This window comes from Diorhabda sublineata, chromosome X (genome assembly GCF_026230105.1).
Source record: "Diorhabda sublineata isolate icDioSubl1.1 chromosome X, icDioSubl1.1, whole genome shotgun sequence".
NCBI lineage: Eukaryota > Metazoa > Arthropoda > Insecta > Coleoptera > Chrysomelidae > Diorhabda > Diorhabda sublineata.
In genome coordinates this window covers 20,412,113-20,436,499 of record NC_079485.1, presented here as the reverse complement: position 1 = coordinate 20,436,499, position 24,387 = coordinate 20,412,113, and the positions used below count along the sequence as shown (strand labels likewise).

Sequence of the window (24,387 nt, the reverse complement as noted above, 5' to 3'; positions counted from 1 at the left end):
AGGACAAGCAAACAAAGCCAGCCGAATATCAGGCGCACTCCGGGGCATTATCTGGAATAACACCAGTATGAACAAAAGAACTAAAAACATCATTCGAACAACAGACTAAGAGACAGAAAGAGAAACACAGACATAAGACACGAATGTGAGGTGGAAGACATAGTCAGATGGGAACGTAGAAGAGCTTTGAATGAACACGTGCACAGGATGACCAGAGAAAGATTAGCAAAGATCGCACGAGACGGTAAACCAGGGACACGACGACCTTTAGTAAGACCTCCAAAAATATGGATGGATTCATGGACATCAACATCTCAAGGATGACAAGTTGGAAACTACAGGCCTAAGGCCTACAATAAGTTAGAAGATAATTATATTTATCACAAAGCCTTATAACAGAAATCTAGTAGAAAATGGCGACTACTAAAAAGTGCTACTGAAAGCTGAAAATCTGATATTGATATAAATAAAATACTCCTAAATAAGAACATTGATAATCATAAAAGGAAAACAAAATTATTTTACTCAAAAATTGATTCCCACTAAATTAATTGAAAAAAGAAAATTGCGAGAACACTTAATAAGAACCGGGACAAATCAGAAATACTTATGCCTCGAAAGGTATATATAAGAAAAGATATATAACAAAAACAAACTTAGTATCAGCCAACCTTCAAATTAGAAATCATATAAATTGAAATGTATAACTATGCACTTGAATATTACTATTATTTGAACCCAATCATTTTAGAAATGGATAAACTACAAACTCAAGCTGCAAAAATTAGAGTCTTTGCTGACCAAAACAAATATTACACTAATAACCTATTAAGTTATTGTAAATTGCTAGACTCCACAGAAGCCAAGATTGAAAATAAATTAATAGAAATATTACCCCATCCCTCTAGAACAAAAAGAGGACTTATAAATGGCCTAGTATCAATTTTTAAATCTATCACCGGAAACTTAGATTCGAACGATGGAGAAAGATTTGAAACTCTCATTAAAGAACTACAAAATAATCAGAATAATTTAGCAAGTAATATAAAAAATCAAAATTCATTGTGTGTCTCACTCGTTGATAAAATCAATAACACTGTTAGACAAATAACAAATAACGAAATAGGATGGAAACAAAAATAAAATTGATTCGAAATTTTATCAACAAACTAGCAATGAACCTTACTAATTTACTTGTTATTACTTTCTAGCTTTGAATTTTGTATTTACAAGAATGGTTATCGATTTTCTGAAACCTACCGAAGAGAATTCTTTTCAGGTGGACCATTCTACGGTTCAACTTAATTATATACTAATATGCTTACTAGTAAGCAGTGAAATAATAAGAAAAGTAAGAACTCTGAAGTCAGTTCAAAAAACTATGAAAATGTCGAAGATCAAGACTCTTCCCCAACTTCTTTTGAACTGCAACACTTACCCACAGATGTTATCCCAATCACAACTGTTGAAATTCCAACTAAAATACTTTCCATACATGATGAAATCTACGAGAAACATGATCTTGATGGATTATGAGTCGGTAACAGATGCTTCAGACTTAAAAGCTTCTTCAGCTGAAAGTTTTGTGGATAATGAGTCCTTCATAGAAATCCGCATAAACAAAAGAAGCGAAAGAATAATAATGTGGAAAACTGGAGACTGCGTAAAGAAATTAAGGATGCAGAGAGAGTCATATCTAGGCTTTCGTCGAACTAGAGAAGAAAAGGTGTTTCACAATGTTGAAAAAAGGGACGAATCTATTTTTAAATAAGAAAGCTTATTGCTATTCAGCCCGAGAAACAATAAATGCGATCTGTGTAATGCTGTAAATGTATCTGAAGATGAGTTCACGAAACATAAAGAAGAAAAAGATAGAGATAGGAAGGAAGAGAACAACGACAAGGGGAAGGCAAAATCACGAGAATTTCATGTATTTATCCCAGATCTACAAGCAACGAAATTAGCTCCTTTCATAAAAGCAGTGTCCTCAGATCTTGCTGTCACTCTTTCTATGACAAAAGACTGAACATCATTTTAGTAACAGAAATTCTATTTAGTTTCATTTTCAATATATTTTTATTACTTTTTTAGATTCAATAAAAACCGCCTACATCAAATTTATTGTCATTGTCATTTCATTGTCAATTCCTAGATCCATATTATAAATAAAACATGAATTTGGAAGATTATTAGTTCTGAGGTAGCGGTATGATCTACTTTCAAATAATTTAAATTGCACGTCATTGATAAAATTCAAATTTGACAGTAATTTATGAATGATGTCATATTAGCTGCTTTCCAGTTTATTGAGCACTTTGTACAAAAACCCATGAGCTCGAAGCTCATGAATTTAACACATAAGAATAAATTGGAACAAACTTCGGTAAATTTTATGTCAAGTATCAAAGTTTGAAAACATATCACAATTTATTTATTTATTTGTTGCCGTGTCCTAAATTCAAGATACTTGATTACGTCAATTCTATAGTTTGTGGTTGAAGCACAATTTTGAAGCTCATGGAGGATTCATCTATGCATGCCCAAACATTTATCTGGTGTCTGAGGGGCAAAAGGAAAACGCAACTGTGCTCGACGCACAGATCTTAGAAACGATAATTTAGAACAAGGGTATGAAGCATTGCGCACACATATGGTCGATTGGGAGTTCAAATTGTGTAAATGGAAAAGAACTATTAGTAGTTCATGTTGAGTTCCCCAGTCGACCACAGATCACCTATATTTAGATGGATCACGACAATGTTATTTGTTATAACCAAATTGACATCAACTTGGGCCTGAACTAATAATATGACATCTTTATAAAAGACTGGCAAATTTAATTTTATTCATGGCGCGTAATTTGAATTATATGAAGGTAGTTCATACTGCTACTTCAGAGCTAATGAATTTTCGAATTTATGTTTTTGTTTATAATTTTGGTCAAAATAACATATTTGAAGATATTACATCACAAAAGATGAAATTTTGAAGTATTATGAAAATTTATTAGTAATTTATTAGTTGTAATCTTGTTAGAAGAAAAAAGTGAAATGTAGATAAAAAGGCTTTTGAGAGTGAACTGATAATCCTTCAATTATAATAATAATGTAAGCATAAGTATGTATATATATATATATATATATATATATATATATATATATATATATATATATTTCACATTCCCATCTAAGGCGCTGAACTTAAATTTCAAAAAATGATTCAACCGTGGGCCATTTGTGTAAAACTTAAATAGGTGGTTTGTGGTTCGAACAAATCACATTGATGTGATCCATCTAAATATAGGTCTGTGATCAGATCAAAAATCGATGGGGTCCAGCATTATCTGAGAAAATTGAGGTCTTGTGGCCTAAAGTTCTATTTGAAAATTCTCTCACACGAGATTCAGTTATTGAGGCAAAATTTCAACATCCACAACAATTTTATCATAATATTTGGAGTAAAAAATAATTTTTCCGACCATTTTTTAGCAAATAACAAAGAACCCTTAGGTACAACAATTGAAGCTAATGCGACCCATTACTATGATTATTAATATGCAGTATATTCGAGAAGAAAATAATATCCAGTATGTATAAAGAGAGGCAACAGTCATATATCTCCCAACCCTTGTCTACATTTTATCAATCTTCTTTTAGGCCACATGGCAATCCTCTCAATAAAGACTGTTACCTCAAAGTCCAATTATTACAAATCCAAGATTGTTACCCCCTTAACAATAGTTCACAAACAAATTAGTTTTTAGCAAACCTTAAAGACCACAAAATGTTTGAGCAATACACATCAATTAAAATGTAACACAAATGCATTGAATACAAATTCCTAAACCCAGACTTATGAGTATACCACGCAGCCTTCCAGTTAAACGGTAAATTGCCATAATTTCAATAAATAAACACGAATAAATAAGCAAAATGAACAAAAATTCACTAAAAATGCTAATTATAATACTGAAAATTATTATGAAGAAAATTTTCACTCAAATCCGAATCTAAATTCAAATAATGGAAAGTAATATTTTTTCTAATAAAACAAAGTAACCATTTATTGTCATTGGAATTCCACAATTAAAACTTATAGATACTGGTTCAACAAAATTATTTTTAAATCCTGAACACGAACCGTTCATAGTTATCTTAGATTTCAAACCCATTCTGAAGAACACCGTTTTCAGGCTTTATAAGATTTAAAACTAATCTTAATTAAGTTTGCTCTTTCATAATATTTTTGATGGACTAATAAGATTCGCTACTTGATAGCACGTCTCGATTTTCCAAAATACGTATTAATAAACAAAAATTCTGTGCAACTAATAATTAAATGTTATCAACCAGATTCTATTCAGATAGAGCCACATTCAATAAACCCCATTTTTCCTCCTGAGAAAATTAAGAAACAATATTTTTACCAAATAAAAAATATTTGGTGCATATTTACGAAAAATGTTAGCCGAAAAACATGGAATGGCAAGGATCCAATTAAGGAGAGTAACGAAGTATATGTCAATGACACTGACGCACTAAATTCAAAGTAACCTTTTAAATTAAAAAGATTATCAACTACGGTGTGATCAAATTTGATCAGGCCTGACAAAAAACAAATTTGTACATATAGGAAGCATATCAACGCTTAATCCAATTTTCCATACACTTGTGAGCTCCGGTTGGGATGGCCTTTAGTACCTTAAGCTTCTTATGGTTTCATGGAACGTAGTTAGAAACGAGTTTTGGAGTTTAGAAGAGAGAAAATTGTCAAATCTGGCAAATACGGCGGCTGATGGGCCAAGAACTTACAATAATGCGCATTATCGTGGTGACATCAATTGTCGGCTCACAAATCAGGTAACAACGAAGTGCTTGACGTAGATGCCTCAAAGCGCCAAAACCACACACCACCAACCACACCGACCATATCGCAGAAAATAATGAGCATCACCTTCATTTTCCATAGAGTTTGACATAGTTTTTTTGGTTTCGGCTCTTTTTTTGGAGCACTATTCGCTAGATTTTTGTGCAGTTTCGACGTTATATTCATAAACCCACGTCTCTTTACCAGTTATTATGCATGAATGTAGGGTTCTCAGCTACGTTGCTAAAAATGTTACCGATTGGATTTAGGTGTATATACGTTTAATGAATTTCAAAACTCCTAGATATATTTTATTTGCCTCATAAACCTCATACCTTTGAAAATCGAATAAAACAGAATTAAATCAACACATAAGATTCCAGAATATAACAAATCGTCTAGATATCGTCATATAAACAAAGAAAAAGTTCAGAACAAATTGGATCAGTGTTGAACCAGGAATTAAGACATATATCATTCACCGTGAACATCACCATTTTGGCTAGTACCAAAAAAGACGTTTCAGGTAAAAATAAATGAAGAATTGTAGTAGATTATCGAAAGTTGATCAGAAAAACTATAGATGACAAATATCCCATACCGAACATATCCGATCAATCAGGTAAATTAATCAGATATCAATATTTTACAACACTCGATTTAGCCAGTGGCATTCGGAAACTAATATCTAGTTAATCCGAACATGATTTAAATTATCAGAAAATAAACCAGATTCCGTTCAAGGCTGTTTCGTCTGGGTTAGTATCCACCTAATACGTGATCTATCTGGGTCAGACATAGTTTTTGACAAGCCCCGTTATGTAATAACTTTTCAATCAAATCTAGCGTATTGAATGCTTGTTTTGAAAAAAACACGTGATGTAACAAACAATTTTATTTGGTTTTAATTCAAATACATCATAGATAAATAAATGACAGATTAATATTGCACATGATTAAAAAAATGCCTATGTTAAAAATGGACGTAATTTGCAGAATAAAATGAAATAATTATGTGCAAATGATACAGCTAACATTAAGATGATGTCATACAACAAAATATGGCTATATATATACATATGTAGCTGGCTTTACCGTCCATTTAAAATTGAGGCTCAAAATTCAATGACTTAACATTAATTAACTAAAAGTATGATGACGAGAATATTTCCAATATAAAACAAATGTCAATGACATCAACTAAAACAATGACTATACCACGACCAAGAATATTTTTTTATTGGTGGTAGTTTTTAATTCACAACTTTTTAACATATAAGAAGCAGTAACAGTACTCAAGTGCAGTGACACAAAAGCTATCAAAGAGATATCGAAAAAGGGGTTGAGAATAATAAGAAGGCACAAAGCAGCGGTAACCATTATCTGGTTAGTAAAAACGTGCCACCTAGTGTAAGGTGTAGAATGGCGTTATACCCTGTAATTATTAAAAATAAAACACTATCTCAAACTACGAGCCTCTACGTTTGTGAAACAAAACTTGTCATAAAACTTATAACATTGTGAAATATTCATAAATATGCCAATCATGTCAAATTTAATATTATTGAAAATTAGACAATGGTTTATACGAGTATTTAGAAACTATTCTGTTTCATAGATAGAACATAAAATAACAGAGATATAAAGTTAAAATATTTGGGTACATAACAACTAGTCAATGATTTTTATTCACAACTACCATACAAATATTGACACTAAAATATTTGTATCATATGCCTTTCCATTTTTAAAGAAAATTTACTAACAGAACTAAATACTATATATAATTACTTGAATTCCATAATTTAATTTCAACTTAATCAAATCTTCTGAAGTTTTTCTATCAATTTTTTCTCTTTTAATCCCATATAAAATCTCTTATAATACTTTCTATAATCAATTGACTCAATCATTTTCACAACTATATGTATTTTTGAAATCTAAGGCCACTTTCATGATCAATTGAAACCACTATATTATCATAGTTTCCTTTTAAATAAGGCGTTTTAATTTTTCAAGCGATAAGAGAATAGTCCTTTCCATTTCTTCGTACAAACTTAGAAAATCATAAAAGTGTAGTTTCTATGGAATATTTTCCGAAAATACAGAATAGTTTTTTATAACAGTATTAACTGCCCTTATACTTAGGAGTTATGATTTTTTGTATCAAGTATCTTCTTTAAGTTTTCCCATACACTCAAAAGTATAGTGTAAATATAAAGGAACCCTCATTAAACCAACCTGACAGTTAATGCGAACACATGATAATGGCTAATATCACACATATTTTTTTAGTAATATAAACCACAAAACAAATATTTAAAGCAGAACTATATGGAGAGCTTGTAAAAATTTTCCATTATATTCGACTTATTTGTACAAAATATCTTCATTTATATTGTACAAATAAAGAATAATAAATTGAATTGAAATAAACATGAAATTGTATTACAAATTTCTTGTACACAAAAAACAACTGGAAAAATTATTTTTAATCGCTTGAAAGAAAGAAAATTATTTTCAAAGTAGAATGAAATGAGAAATTTTTTATCAATTTGATCCTCGGCAGTTTATTAGAAATTCATTATAAATGATAAATTTAAATAAAGGCAGGACGACTTGAACAGAATATGAAAAGAAACATGAATATGTCATCATTATTTTCAGCGATTTTGTGTAATTTTGAAACAATATAATTGAATAATCTGAATCAAGATATACATTCATATTTTTTTATATAGTTTACATTTATACAATGTTTTAATCTACTCCATTTTTCCCACCTTTCTTCATTTTTTTACATCTCTTATATTAATTCTAAGCTTTTTTTAGTCTGGTCATTCATTGGTCCTTACTACTCATTCAAGTAATTTTTTCCATTCCATTCTTACTATGTGTTTAGTTCAATTGCGTTATTTGCTCGTTTGATATTGTTATATATTATATCACTCACATTCTCATTGTTATTTCCATCCCCTTTGATTCAATTCAACTACACTACTCATACATTAATTTTAATAGTAACTTAATTTTTTCAATTCCACAAAAACTTGTGGGGTATCTCATTTTTTCTACATTACATAATAAATCAAAACAATATGGACACAATGATCTATTTTGATGCAAAACTCTTCATTTGGAACATATGATAAACAATCCCTAGAACTTTTTGAACGGGATAAATTTCAAATATCTTTTTTTACCGGCAATAAGATTCAAAATGAACTTTTATTCCAAAAATCTAGCTTATACTATATTGGGTAGACGCACTTTTGCATTTCCAATCAATTAATATAACTAATGATAAAACAAATCAATTGTTTGGCTTTGTAGAATTAATCAGAAAAAAATATATTTATAACAAAATATCGGAAAATAGTGCGTCTGTAAATTGAGGATTAATTATGATTCGTACATTTTATAAGATTGGTGTGAAGGTTTTATATTTAATGATTGCAATTCTTCATTATAAATATGGTCTTATATAATTTTCACTTGAGTTAAAATTGAGTTGATCGTCCAGGATTTAAATTAACTTGTCAACACATGCACATTCATCGTTTAGGAATGCATGTATGTTTTAAATAACTTTGTCATTTGTTGAGATGATATGAAAAAAGCGGATTGAAAGCATGATTATTTAACACATAATCACTCATTCACGTAACAGAAAATGGAATAGCAAAGTTGTTTTTTTCCACCCAAAAAAGAATATGGTATAACTAATATTATCTGCAAATATAATTTAAAATGTTAGAGAAAGCATAATTATTACAGATTGTGGGGTAGAGTAGCACTACATTAATGTCTAGTTCTTCAGTCATTCACCACAGATATACAATTACTTTTCCCCAGAAAGTGTGACATTGGTCGACTTTGTGGTCGCAGTTTCTTTGAGTGCTAGGTATTTGTTTTGTCTTTAGATTCCCAAAGCTGTACATGAGATGACATGATCACAGTTGGTGTTTTTAATTTGTATCCCTATGGGAGGGAGCCATTACCACGCCTAATCAGAAAACTAAAGCTGAAATTTTCTAGTATATATTATTATTAAATTTGAAATCATTCAAGACTACTATTTCCCATAAATGTCAACGGATATTGTTCCAATTTTTACCACAAAGCGTGATCGGTGAGAAGGTGAGGTGAGTAGCTGCCTGACATAACTGGAATAGCTAGCTGTCAACATATCATCTTTTAACCAGCTCAGAGATGCAAAATAATATAATTTCATTTTTATTTGATATTCTTTAAAATACTAAGCACATTTTATTTGATATTCATATGATAAACTACTAGCAAAAAATTACTCCTTTCAAGTGATGTGGAACTATACATTGCCACCTCATCTTTTTTATTGCAGAAACGATCGCAAGAATAGTAGTTTGAGATAGATATTACCGCAGCCGCTGTCAAACATTGGATATGAACATCGAAAAATGACTAATACAAGCCATTCATTATGTACTACACAAAAGATACGTACATACTGTCGAGGCACTGTGAGTAAGGCAATCCTACAATAGTTTAGTGAAAATAGGGTCAATTCATCTTTGCTGAAATACCAAGGACGATTTTTAAAAATATCCCGGTTCAAAAAAATATTTTGCATACTTTTCGTAGTTCGACCTAAAGCCTATTCTTTATCACAAGGATTTTTAATATCAATTTAACAAATGTACTTCAAACCTAGCATGATTATTTTAATATGAAACTCAATGGCACTAACGATTATTAGCTTACCTCAATACACAAGTTAAAGTTAGTAAATTGTAAAGAAACTAACAAAATTGAAGATATAATATTACTTGAAACTCTCAAAAGCAATATTAGATGTATGTATTTCATAATTTAGTAGAAACAATGCTCATTTACTATGGTAAAACTAGAAATGATCAAAAATGCAAAATACATGTAAAATAATTTCGAAATTTGAATTAAAGAAAAATTATCATATTACTTCAATATTTTTGATTCAGAAAATTAATCTTCAAACTATACTACTTTAAATTACAATAAATGTTTGATTGGTATAAAAATTGTGAATGAACTCAAAATAGCGCTATGTAGTTTCTAACATAATTGGTTGAAGGACGGGACGCTGGTCTTTCTCTGATAAAGTAAAATCTTCTGTCTCTCAGATATATTGCAAATGTTATTAATGATTTTCCAATATTTTGCATTTTCACTTAGCATACGTGATTTGAATTGAAAAATATGTTAAAATACTGGATATTTCACAAAAATGTGGGCAGGCAAATGAACGGACTAAGAAAAGAATGCAATCATCTATAATAAAATTTTATACTATGTGCAAGGTTTGTGCACACAACAGTAGTAAAATATATTATATGTATAATATAATAAAAATTTTATCATTCATATTTATTTATATTTTTTATTTTGTGTTAGGTCAATATACAGAATAGATGTACTTTGAAACCACAAACAAATTGAAAGGCTACAGCAATGAACACTCTAGGTTCCTCGGGAAAGCAGTACTGTACATACAGTGAACATCATGGTGTGGAGGAGGCACGGATAATACTCATAGATAAATTAAGTTGAAAAATTATATATATTAGACTTCGCAAATATTAGATAAAATTGGTGTAAAAATATTTAGGAATTAGACAAGAAAAACAACAAATGAATGCTTGTTCTGACTAAGTTTTCTTACAAATATTATTCGAGTTATGGTTTACACCTTTTGATATAGATGTCTTACATGATAAAATTATAATTCGAAATATATTTTGTAAGGAAACTAATGATTAAAATGTATCAGATATATTCGTATTACACCTTGCAAGTCTAATATGATTATGGGGTTGTGGAAATAAAATTCCAAAGTATATTCCCTTCGATATTTATTCCAAGATTTCGAATAACTATATTTTTCCTCGTGAACTGTATTTATGGTCATAATTATAAAACAAAAATATATAATTGATGTAATTTCAAATGTTTTCAGTTATTTTGATATACACCATGTTCGTATTTTCATTCTATATTTATGATGAAATTATTTGAAAGTTTGGATTATATTAGAAGGAATACACTTGTTATTTAATTGTCACAACCTCACAATAATCATTATATATATATATATATATATATATATATATATATATATATATATATATATATATATATATATCCTTATTGGACATTATCCGCGTAGCTGGGACACACCACATCAACAGCCAGTGAGTATAGTACATTTGACTGTAAATACAACAAAAACAGTATTGTTACAATTGTAGCTTTACATTTGAGAAAGTGCTAATGTGATACTAATGAGAAATTTAATTTTTTCCGTTTTTTTTTTAATTAAAAATTTCATCTATATAACAATAAAACTTTATACCTTTTAAGACCGAATTGGCACAAATGGAATATAAAATATTGAAAACTATACAATATAGACAACATTAATCTGACAACAATGTAAACTTCAAAATATAACACTTATCTGAACATTTGTATTCAATTTAGCACAGCTTTACTTTTTATAAAAAACAATTAGTACATTGCTACCAACAATATACATATGATGGTACCTTTTTTTAGAATTATTGTTCTAATCATATATTTAAAAAACTACACTTCCAACAGTATTACACCCCCTATTATCTAATATGGGAAAACTTTAAGGACTAGGATATAACAAAATGAATGAATAAAGCAGATATCGTGAGGTAATCCCTTAAAAAATGTAAAGTGAAAAACTAAAAACAATGTGAAAATTTAAAATTCGTAAAACATTAAATTCAAAAAAACCAGACAAATTAAATCAACATTGAATTAGTAGTATGTGTTCCCCATTGCATATAATCGAATTATTGCAGCAACTTGTCCTTGCAATGTTTGGTAATGTTCCTCTTCAATGGCTGCATTTAGAAAGTTTTCGGCATTTGCTGGTGAATTGCTTCGCCTAAAAAATGCTCTAGTCTATAAACACACACATGTTGAATGCGATTCATTTGATGATATTGTTGGCCAGTCTAACCTTCTGAAGTTTACACTTCCCAATACTTCCCTTACTACTAGAGTGATTTGATTAATAATAAAAATGTTCACTTATAAGGAAAGAATCATAAGGTCTATTACATTTTGCAGATAATATTGGCCAATTATTGTCCCTGATATGTGCATTGATTATGTTTTTCAATTGTACATTACACCCTCTCAGAAGATTTCTGTTTCACTCAAGAAGAGTAAAATTTGAACAGCATCTAGTCTATATTCACGCCCTGGTTCTCTTAAAACTCTTATTCAATAATTATCAGTCAACAAACCAATTCTTGCCTTATCTATGGAAAGACCATATTCCCATTGGGCTAGTAACAAGTTTTTGAGAGCCCGCACCAACTGTAGCTGATTGGCTCGGTGCACTAGGAAGTATTGGAGAGAGGTAGTTAAGATAAAAACACTGGAAATAATCCGGTAGTGAATCCTCTGATACTTCTCAGTTCATAAATCGATTTTTACGAGCTGATTGGATTATGTATTGATCTTGTCTTTCTGTGGAAACACAAGGATGGTCATTTCGATGCCCGTTCGCCACTGCTTCTGTTTCTTTAAAACACATTCAATACTAACCATCAAAAATATTTATTTTTTTATTCAGATACAAAAATTTTGTTTATTTTTTGAGCAATTTACCTTAAAAGGCAAAGTTGGAGTTTCTAGAGCCGTTAATGATATTCATACTAAACATACTATTTACACTACCACTACTTAAACATTCAAAATTACACTTTCGATACCCCATCAATCAAGATAATTGTAAGTGTTGGTGCAGTGGTAGCGTTAATAGTGTGTTTAGTACTTAAGAGGGACACTTTTTTCATCAGTATAAATAATTATAAAATTTACGTCGAAAAAAAATACCAGCGGTGTGTAAAATTTTTGAAAGTGTGTTTATCTAACCTTATAGGCTATATGAAACCATTTGATAATGTGAATTATCGGCAACTCCTATAAATTGTTGAGAGTTTATAGTTTATAAAATACCTGCCATTTTTCAAACGAAGCAGAAGATTGTATTAAGTTTAGCCATGAGCAAGAAGTTCAAGAAATAGGATAGTCTCAGAATTATTTAGAAATAACTTATGATACCAAAGACAAAGTATCATAAAGAAAAAAAAGAGTTGTTCTTTGAATAGAATACACATCTTACAGTAACATCGTGATATGGGGTGCATAACAGCAAATAATTTCAAAATTTGAATAGATAGGACATTGAAAAAGTTTTCTAACGTTTTCTTCTGTGCTCATGGAACAAATTTTCTGTCTCTTTTCTTGCCACCTAAAACTACGGCTCTGGTCAATTTATGTTTAGGAATGAATTGTTTTTAATATTGTTTCTATTGACGTTTTTTGTTTAATTTTCGCTATACTCTATTTATTGTCTGCAAAGATTTCCATCAAAATTTTTTCATTAGTTATATTTTTTTCAAAATATGCACAAATTGTAAATGATTTTTTTTACTTTTAGTAAAATTATCTGAACATTTGACTTAAATAAATAGATCGCAAAACGATTTTCAACCTTGCGATCGGTAGTTTTTGGTAGAGTAATCGGCAGAGTTTCAGGTTTTTCACTTATAAATGAGATGGAATATATGAAACAAATAGTATAGATTGTATAGAGATATACTACTTTTGTTAAACATCGATGAAAATAATAAACAGAAAAAATTAACGTTCTCAGAGGGACACAAAAAGTGAATATTGTACTAACCACAGCTAAATTTCAATATCTTTGTTGCCTGATCGCAGACTGATATTCAACACTTTTAACAACAAATATAAATGATCTTTGGTTTTTGTTTACAAATGTACAATTTCTACTGCTCTATTAGAATGGGGAAAGCACCAATACAACACAACAAATACATTGTTATATAACAAAAGAAGTGTCCTGCATAGTACAAACAGCTCCAGATAAAAGTCTAACCAACATAAATAAGTCCAAAGTTGAGATAAATACATTTTTTGTGGTATCAACGAATGAAAATATTAATAACAATTACTAAAAAGACCAGGCACTTATTGCAGCAGGTAAAAAAATTTTTATGTCCATCTACTGTGGAGAAGATGTCTGGTCTTTCAATTATAATATCTTATCACTATTACCTATTTTACAAAAGTTTTCTTGTTCAATAACTGCATTCAGTAAACTTAAAAGTTAAAGCTTTACTGTTTATGAATTATACAATGTAAAGTACTTAAACAATGAAAATGGTCTAACAATATGACTTCTTTAAAAAAATTAACACATGCTTATGAACAATATAAATATCACAATGAACTATCTATTGTTGTATATTGATGGTCTTTTGTTTTGAAAATACTTGACCCCAGGACACCAACGTGTCTTTTTGCTTACTGATTCATTCACTTGGAGCACTTGACTAGCAAGCAGAAACTAAATAATGAATAGAAATTAAAGCTACTTCACGAATATAAATTATATAGAAGTATTGGGTAACATTTTGCTGTTACTTTACACTCTAGTAAAACTACAAACATGATTATTGAGTACAAAATGCCTTGATTACGTGAAATTTTAAGGCATATTTAAAATTTTAATAGACAGTATAAAATTTTAAGGCAACTATGGAAGGACCAGCAGTCTTTATAACATTGTTTCTACTGTGTGAATAGTTTCATGTATTTATCTCATCTTTTTTGAGAAGTTAGAAGACAACTTTTTCATCTGCTCTGTATGTTGTTAGTGGCTGCATCCTCACTAATATAACAAGTGTACATTTTAAATATTCTATTTTTCTAAAAACATTTATAAAAAAGACACTAACAATTACATGAAAATAATGGCACTATATATAGATATATCATCTCTTTCAAATAAGAACAAAATGTTAGTTTTATAAAGGGTGCACTGTTAAACATTTATTTTATATACTGGCATTTTTTATGCACTTCAATCATTTTTTTAGATCAAATCATACAATTTGATGGGTATTAATGAGTTTAACTCGTACTCATTGCACTTAATTTATCTGTAATGGCCATAAACCAAGACAAAAATCATTAGACATGAAGTACTTTCTAGAAAATTGTTCCTTGGTGAAATTTGTATCTGACAAAGCCAACTCACCTATACAATAAGGAATTGTATTCCCATCCAAGAAGAGAGAAAGAAGAGGATCAGAAGATACTCTAATCCTTTCTTTTCCTGAATTTAAAAAATTGATTTTTGTCAAGTTCATGAATCTGTTAGTCATTGAGGATATGAATAAACAATATTAAAGTATAGTATCCTATTTTATTCGAAAGGAGTTTTAATAGTGCACCCTGTATCTGTTTTACTTAATGTATGAAACTCAATATATTTTTTATGATAGTAGTAATGTGAAAAAAGTTGTTACAATGAAATGACATTTCAATAGGGTAATAATATGAAACCAATTAAATATAACAACTTAATATTAACCAATTCACTGTTAAAAGTCTATACACTAAACATTGCAAAAACACAAAAATATACTGGACTTCCATACATTATTTTTTTTGTGGTGAAAATGTTGAAAACATTTTTAAAGAATATACATATTCCAATTATGTACGTGTTATTATATACATACACATAATAAAGTACTAACAATCGAAACAGTTCAAATTAAAACTAGATAATTAAAAGTTAACAGCTTAAAGAATTGTTTCTCTCTACATTATAATAAGTTTCTGTCAAAAGTTCAGTTTATCATATTCATTTTTTAAATTCTAACCTGAGGAATCCATAAAAAACTCTGTAAATAATAAAATTATGTAATTTTCTTGCATGATTTAGATTCATACTGAAATCAATCTAGGAAATATTTAGGGGAATATATATATATATATATATATATATATATATATATATATATATATATATATATATATATATATATATATCTTCTTCAATACCTAAATATACCGCATGCATCGTCATACTTCATTAACTCAAATGAAACTTGTTTGTTTTGTTACCAGTTGATATACTATACTTTCTTCAAATATGTATTACAAATATTGTTCATCAGCCTTTAGCAACTCCATTTCCAATTTTCTTACATTAATTTTTTCTAACTGCTACAACAATATCGGAAATTTATTTAATATCTCCCATATGTAATGTTTACAGTTAAACAAGATTTTTGACTTTGAAGAAACTTTCTAAAAGGTATGTTAATAGGTTATTTTATTAAAATCAATAAATAAAAAACACGAGAGAAAGAATTCTAAAGTATGTTCCGAAAGCATAAATAAAAAAAAATATAGAAAGATGAATTTCATTTCCCAGTCCAATAATAAATTGGTGGCGAAGAAAATTTTTTTGCACCATGTGGTACACATGTTATTTTGAATCGAGAGTACAGTACTTTACTGATGCTTAACCTCAGCACACACACACACATTTCATTCTTTGTAAAAATCTTATATTCTTTTTACAAAATTTATCTGTTCACTTACAAAGTTTCTGCAGTTCAGTAATAATAATAATAGCTCTACAAGACTCGTAGTTTATCACATGGATGATAATTGGCAATTTAAACAGTAACACTATGTTTACAATCATCCACAATTATGTATCACTATGGCACTTAGTGTCCTACGTAGTTGAGAACAAATTATAGTGACTGCTCTAGGATGGCCAGTCTGTAAGTCTGGGCCGCTTATGCATCTGTACAGAATCACTGTATTCTGTACCGCTACTCGCAGCCCCGGTAGGTGAGGGAAGATTGGTAGGGGTCACACTGCCCGGCGTTGGTGTTATTTGTCCAGCAGAACTAGGCCGGGGGTGATGGCTACAAACAGATAATCAGTTAAGGAATAGCTCAACTCAATATTTAACTCTTACTGTAAAAAATATATTAATTATATCAAATAATTGTGATTTATAAAAAGGAGTAGTTGATAGATCTGTGTAGAGAAACGAAGAATTGAGTTAATACTTGTTCAACTATAAAATACTACAAATAAACGTTTTTTACACTGTTGGATATAGAAAACTCTTATCATTTATTTAAATATCATTATCGCTCACCTGTGAGTCAAATTCAAAGTTTGAACATGTGAATGGTGGACGGCTGTACTCAGATGTGGATGATGCTCTCTTGGAGGGGAAATTGGTTCACTCTTAATTTTAACAGGAAGTGGTGATGATGATGTGGGTGGTGGAGTACTACTGGAAACTGCAAGGTGCGGTAGGCATGGCGTGTTATGTGTTAAAGAAGTAGGTATCTGGTGGTTCCAAGACATTGACGCCAGTCCGATGTCTGAACCCATACTGAAATCTTGCGCTCCAAATGATGTCAAGGAACTGGGATAACTTGATAACCCAGAAGTCTACAATGATTCAATATATAAAGAAATTATTCACAAAATATAATACACATAGGTTGTACTAAGAATATATTCTCATATTTTGTTATTTCAACAGATATAACTAGAAAATATGAATACACACAGTTCTCTATTTCTTCAAATTTAACCAAACTTGTCTTTTCAAGTTAAGTAAATTTTTTGTTCAGAATTTCTTATATTTGTCTGGGCTTTACCATTTGATCTTTAGTTTATTAATCAATTGTTTAATAATTTTTGTACAAAGCTAAGGTAGTTTTTTCTTTATTATTATACAAAGAATTATAACTTACTTCTGTATATGAAACTTCGTCCGTTGTAATACTTGGTCCTAGAGGCGTGGGTATAACTACTCGTAAATTTGATCTTGGTCCTGGTGAGTGTTGCTTTGGATGTTGTTTAGATGTGCTGAGTCCAGGACCTGGAGAAGGTCCAGGAGAAGGTGATCCTCCCATTGGAGATGCGGAATTTGGATATCCATTACTCATTTCCAGCATTCCTCCACTTGGATACACAGAGTCTGTTTCTGAAGAAGACGGTCGAGGACTGATACTAGTATGAGCCATCTGTGGACTAGATTGTAGGAGACCAGTATCACTGTAACTTATATTTACAGGTACCGAAACTGGCTGGGAATAATTTGATGAGCTCATACTACCCTATAAACAAAACTCATATAAGAAAAATAATTATTTTTTCATTTAAGAAACAAGTAAACATAATATTCATAGATCGGGGAATATCCATGAAATGAAATGGGTAATGAAAAATAGTGTAGAGCTCTATTAGAACCTCTACAGCAATGCTGATAATTATAGAAATTTCAATGTATAATATGAATATTAGAAGTGTATATTTGCAACTAAGACTAAAGTTCTCATTCGGTGAACATGATTGTGACCATTGATGAACGAATAAATTCATCTGTTGAAAAGATGTTATTAAACATTATTACACTACAATTATTACATCAGTACATTTTATTTGATCATTTTTTTGGTTTTATTAATAAATTTTTGACTTAGAAAGTCATTTACTGCATCAATTCATGAGAAAATATTCAAGAAAAAATAATATCAAAAATATTGGTAGAATTGTTTATTGTTTTAATTTGAAAAATAATTACCCTTTGTCCGTTCATTTGACTTCTTTGTAACATAATCTGAAAATCTTCATCTATTTTACTGTACTTGGCTTCAGTACGAGGTGTCAATTGGTATTCAGTCTCAGGTTCAGGGCTGTCAGGACTCATCACTCCGTTTTTATGCTCCTTCTTATTAAGTGCCTGCAAGTGTCAGTGGACCAGCTCATGGAGTAATACCTTGGGGTTAGCACACATACGCCACACATTCTAATTAGGTGAGTATCCACAAATAAAAGTTTTCGATTTTTGTTATTTACATACAGGGTAAGTTTACAGTTTGGCATCAATTGATAACAACATATTAAAAATGAATTTTTCTTTTCCCAAAAAATACCATATTGCAAATTATTTCTAAAATTGCAGGTAATTATATATTACGAAAAACCAAGTGTATTATATATACATTATAGATCTTCTGTGTCACACTGAAAATTCTTATTATACAAATGAATGATTGTAAATAATCAATATAATTTCACATATAAATATTATTGTTTGTTTATACCTTCTTACGTGGATACTGTCCCCATAAAAACAATAAAATTCATCTATATATATATATATATATATATATATATATATATATATATATATTATAATGTCATTAATCAAAAAATAAATAACGAATTTTTAGAAATTAAATTTAGAATCATTTAACATTTCAATACCATAGATGAATCTTTTGTAAACATGTTTAAAACAGTTGTAGTAATCATTTTCTATTTTTTATCTATTCATTTTGTTCTTCAACCTTTGTTCAGATTCTGTTTTTAATTATAAATTTTATACTCTATTCCATGATTAAATAGATTTTAAAATTATTTATCCCAATTAAAGAATATAAACAGTGGCAAAAAAAAGAACTATGCAAAATTAAGGGTAAACTTATTTTGGTATAAGTAGATTCCAGACTGTACATTTGCAACGGCTTGGTTAGATTTACAGTTTCTATGATGTTGGTTACTTGAAAAGATCCAAATGTGTTCAGTGGGTAGTTGATAATACCCAAATCGATACTGATATTTTCAGCACAATAATAGATTCATCAATAATTCGATTGTTTACTCTTGGGATTTTTCTGTCGATTCAATGTCAACTCTTCTGCGAAAAGTCATTTCTAATTAGAGCCGAACGTTAACACCGAAATGAACTAGATCTCCTTAAGATGAAGCCGTATTTTATTAAAATTTGTTATACACCATTTGTTGTTGAAATTTCAATCATGCAACATGCAGGATAGTTTATCTAAGAATCATTTTCCAAAATAAGCTTATTGCTAAATATATCTAAAGATTTGTCAAACATAGGTACGCATATGTGTGTGTGGAATATTTTTTTTTTCAGATATTCTGCCCTTCAAATTTTCGGACATACAGTTCAAGTTAAATTTACACACCATTTTGATAAAGGAAGAATTATTTGGTTTGATGAACAATTTAAATATAGCAATCAACAATAGAAATGAATGAATATTTTTCTAACTAATCTGATATCAAAGGAGAAGTACATTTACATTTATTTATTCCACATCCATGATAAAATTACAACTGTAGAATATCTACCACACAACTAGCAAATCTAATTTATGTTAGAATTTTTCAAAACTTAAGCAACAACTCGTGTGAATAACAGGCAATGCAGCAAATCGATAACATATTATCAAAAAAAGCATAAAAATAAGTATAAATGTTAGATTAGAAAAAGTTAGTCAATCATTCAATAAAAAAAATATTTGACCCGAATATATTTTTGACAAGGCAGTTTGATTTTTAATTGATAACTTTTTGTAGCAGTAGTAGTTAGTATAGAGAAATATGAAATAAAATTTTAATATGCACTTTATGGATTACTCCAAATTTACACTCTTTTAATTTAAGATTGGAATAATTATTTGTTGTTAGAGTGACATAAAGAACTCAAAGAATCTGGTATTTTTTCAATTCAAAACAACAGTATATCAACACCTAATTCTCATCTCTAACTACAAAATTGAAATGAAATGAAAAGAAAAAATTCTTATCAGTTGTTCTTTTTTAAATAAATTGTCATGTGGAAGAGTTGGAACATATTTATATGCACACAAAGTTGGAATACACCAACTTAATCAAGACAATTGAAAAATTTATGGGAACAATATATAGAAAAATTTCAAAGTTTTGTGAAATTACAGCTAATAACTGAACACAAAAAATATAGAACATTACTTTTATTCGAAGTAGAAGTACATACAATATTCAGTTATAAATTTTAATACTGTTATACATCTATAAAATACTAGAATTCTAGCTTATTAACGTTTTCTTCAACTATTTAAAATTTTGTATATATGAATATAGTGGTAATTATAGGTCTTATAATTTTTTTTCAGAATAAAATAATAATAAAAACAAACTTTCAGTTTCATTCTTATAAAAAATTGTGTGTGAAAGATTTTTCAATGGTGTGATTGTCAGACACAATCAGTTACCCGAGATTTTGTATCAAAAATATTTTTCATGTCAAAATGTATTATACCTATATCAAAACCTTTGAATTGACCAATGCACTCGTATTTTATAACTAAAATAACAATTTTTTTCACTTATCATTGAAAAATACTAGTTATCACACTCATCTGCAACTAATGTAACTATAGTGAGTGATGTGTCCAACCCAGACACTTTTTATTTCTCAATCTGCTGCTACTTCCAACAGTCGCTATTCTCATTTGAACTTTTGGTCTATATTTTAAATCTTAATCTTAAACACTTAATATTGTGATAATGAAGCTTTTTAGCTTCATTATCATAATTTTATATTATAGTTAATTTTTCTTTTTCTTTGTGATTCTTTGTTTTATTTTGACTATATATTTCATATTTCATATTTCTTTTGATTTCGATTTTATAATAAAAACTGTTTCGTGAAACCCTCATTTCGCATTTAATTTAGGTACTATACGTTTATTCGAGCAATGAATTTTGTGTAAGATACCACAGTTAATGTAGTTAAAAATAACAGAATAAATGTTAAAGAAATTATAAGTTCTTTCTGTAACAGTCGAAGTGGTTTCAACTTCCACATGAATATCATATCACGGAAAATTTGTTATCCCAGTGAACAGTTTACATTTACAAAATTATTTACTTTCCTTCGTTGTTTTTTAGAATTGAAGAAACAAAATAGAAAAATAATTAGCTGTTTCTACTACTACGTTTCTAATTTTCAAAACGCATCACTTGACTTATGATATATATGTATCACTATAACTGGTCTTTTATTCGCCATTATGCAGAATAGTATCATCCACAACTGTCCAATAAAAATAAGGTAGAAACAATTTTCGCCGTGTGAAGCATTTCGAACATCAAGAAGTTTTAGCAATTTAGTGATTTTTTTCTGTCGTTTTGATACAAAACTCAATCACATACATGAAAAATACGTTTTTGGACAGCATATAGGTATAAAAAAGATATTTCTATCAAAATGATTAAAGTGATTTTATAATGTGCCCAAAGTGTGCTTTCTAAACTGTTCACAGACGTTTCTAATGAGAATTTTAGTTTTTGTTTGGGTAATATAAGATTAATATTTTAAAAACTGCATACAATACAAATGACAAGACTTGTCAAAAACTTGTTCCACAGCCAAAATTTGAGAATAGTAAACTATTTTACTGGACAACAGTTATCAGATTTGCATCAGCCACATATTTAGCAAGTTGCTGCTGGACTTGATGTACCTCGATAATGTTTTTGTTGGTAAGTGACTCATGAGGCTCGTTGTACTCTGTATATTTAAGTAGAACTTTGTCCATGTCCGTACTAGCATATTGGTAGAGCTTGTTACTGCTACTGAAGATTATGAGTGCTATCTCGCAGTCGCATAAAACTGATAACTCATATGCTTTCTTCATGACGCCAAACTTGCGTTTGTTGAAAGTCACCTAAAAAACAATATAAAGTTAATTAACATATTTAAATTTAGTCGTATAGAATCAATAACCAAAATAGACCATAGGCAATAGAGACGCTTGGTATTAAGAGGGAGTATTGTGAGGTGAGTTAAGAATAAATTTACTTTTAGATTCATCTCTAATTTTGAAATAAAAATGAGCAATTTTCTTCCATATTGAAAGATATATTTTTATCTACTTTCCAACATAATTTCCACCAAATTAAGCGCACTTGTCATATTGCCGCCCAATTACCCTATTGAATTGCCTTTGTTTTTACAAAAACCTCTAAAATGACCGTTTTGACATCGTTGTGGCACTCACCACCCAGAGTTTCGTATGTAAAGGAACATGTGATAGTCACTGGATACTGAAATGTATTCCTAACTAAATGCGCTGATCTGATCTGGGTTTGATTAGCCGCATGTGAACGCACAATATCACGAAGTAAAAATATGCCAGCATCAGCAACATCTTCTTTTCTCAAATTACAGTTCTCACGATTTTTCACACTGATAATTGAACTTGACTTCCAAGAGCGATGTCGAATATCGCCATTTCATAGACTGTTTTGATTCTGAAATAAAAATATTTCATGGCCTATCAACATTTGCCTTAAAAAATAATCATCTTCATATTACTGAAAAAGGAATGTGAAATCACTGCTCATATCCTTGGTTTTACACGCCTCTGTCACTATTTTTACTGCCCAATGTGAACACAACTACCTATAGTTTAAATGGTCAGTTTTAATTTCGTACAGAACACTCAAGGAAACTGATCAGATATTGACGGAATTGTGCAGCGTCTGTACTATTGCTTCTTTATCCCTCTCAAAAATAAGTCAATGTGTCTCTCTTCTCAACTGCCATGCCCACTTTTGAAGCAAATTGAAGTCCTCACATTCATAAAATGATGACACGAGGGGTGAGTGGATTTAGACCTCGTTATCAAATAACTCTTGAAAATGCAAACCAAAACGTGTGTCGTATTTAAAATGAAAATGTCTCCATATTTTAGTTATTGGAAGAAATTCAGATTGGAATTTTTAGAGTCGTACTGGGTAATCGGCCTCCTTTTTAAAGAAAAAGTTTTTCAGAATATTAGATTTCAACGGCTTTATAAGAAAAATCGAAATAATCAGATTGTTTGCATATCATGCTCGTAGCAGCAGTTGCTCTAGAGATAACTCGAGAGAACCCATTGAAAAAGCAACTAGAGTGTTTTTATAATAAATGATGACGGTCAACCTTATCAAATACACCCGCATCTTAATAATAACAATGTATTGAAAAATCAATACATGAACCTCTCCTGACAGATATCTAAAAATATTGGAAAATTATTTAAACCCTCTAAATCTGAATTGGAATCAGCTGTAGTATCAGCACGAATGAGCCTCACCACACGTTAGTGCGCTTGTAAATAACTTTTTACAGACTCATTTTGAGGACCGATGGATAGCACACGATGGACCGCATCAATGGCCTCCCCGTTCACCGGATATCACCCCTTTAGATTTTTTTCTTTGGGGTCGTATAAAAGATGTCGTGTATGCTTCGCTGCTAACTACAAAAGAAGACTATCAGGAAATAGTTCGGAATGCATTTCTTTCACCGCAAGAAATTCGAATCGCCACTCAGCACTGGTTTTTAAGAAGAATCCATAAATGTTTGGAAGTTGGGTCAAGCATTTCGAATATTTACTTTATTTTAATTTTTAGTTTTGTTCTTCTCCTCTTAGTGTAATGTTTTTAAATATTTTTTAATTGACTAATGTATTTTCATTTTTGATACGTTAATTTTTGTTTTTTTAGGTATATGAAGTTATATTGAAATTTCGTGCAGATTCTAAAAATTGTATAAAAACTATAGCATTCCGTTTAGAATAACCACACTTCAGAAAACTGAAATTATTTTAGCTGAAACGAGCATTTCGGAAAACATATGCAAAAATTTTCATAACACTAGTCCCAGTACTTTCCCATATGCATATCGATTCAGCTCGTCGTGAAGGACCCTGTACATTTAGAGAAATATATCTTTGACGTTTTAGTACAATTTTG

The 24,387-nt window shown here is 29.8% G+C and overlaps 1 protein-coding gene across 6 annotated transcripts in view; it reads right to left on the bottom strand.

Moving 5' to 3' along the window:
• Nucleotides 1–15,955: 15,955 nt before the first annotated feature.
• LOC130450599 (myocyte-specific enhancer factor 2) overlaps nucleotides 15,956–24,387 on the bottom strand; it is a 226,818-nt gene continuing 218,386 nt past the window's right edge. For 4 of the 6 annotated variants that reach the window (XM_056789068.1, XM_056789070.1, XM_056789072.1 and 1 more), the window contains 5 exons: nucleotides 22,110–22,313; nucleotides 18,371–18,529; nucleotides 17,538–17,903; nucleotides 16,928–17,229; nucleotides 15,956–16,688 (listed from right to left, as the gene is read on the bottom strand). In XM_056789068.1, coding sequence (XP_056645046.1) covers nucleotides 16,526–16,688; nucleotides 16,928–17,229; nucleotides 17,538–17,903; nucleotides 18,371–18,529; nucleotides 22,110–22,313 — 1,194 coding nt within the window. In that variant the 3' untranslated portion in view covers nucleotides 15,956–16,525. The remainder of the gene's footprint in view (nucleotides 16,689–16,927; nucleotides 17,230–17,537; nucleotides 17,904–18,370; nucleotides 18,530–22,109; nucleotides 22,314–24,387) is intronic. The other 2 variants (XM_056789073.1, XM_056789074.1) reach the window with 1 other exon arrangement.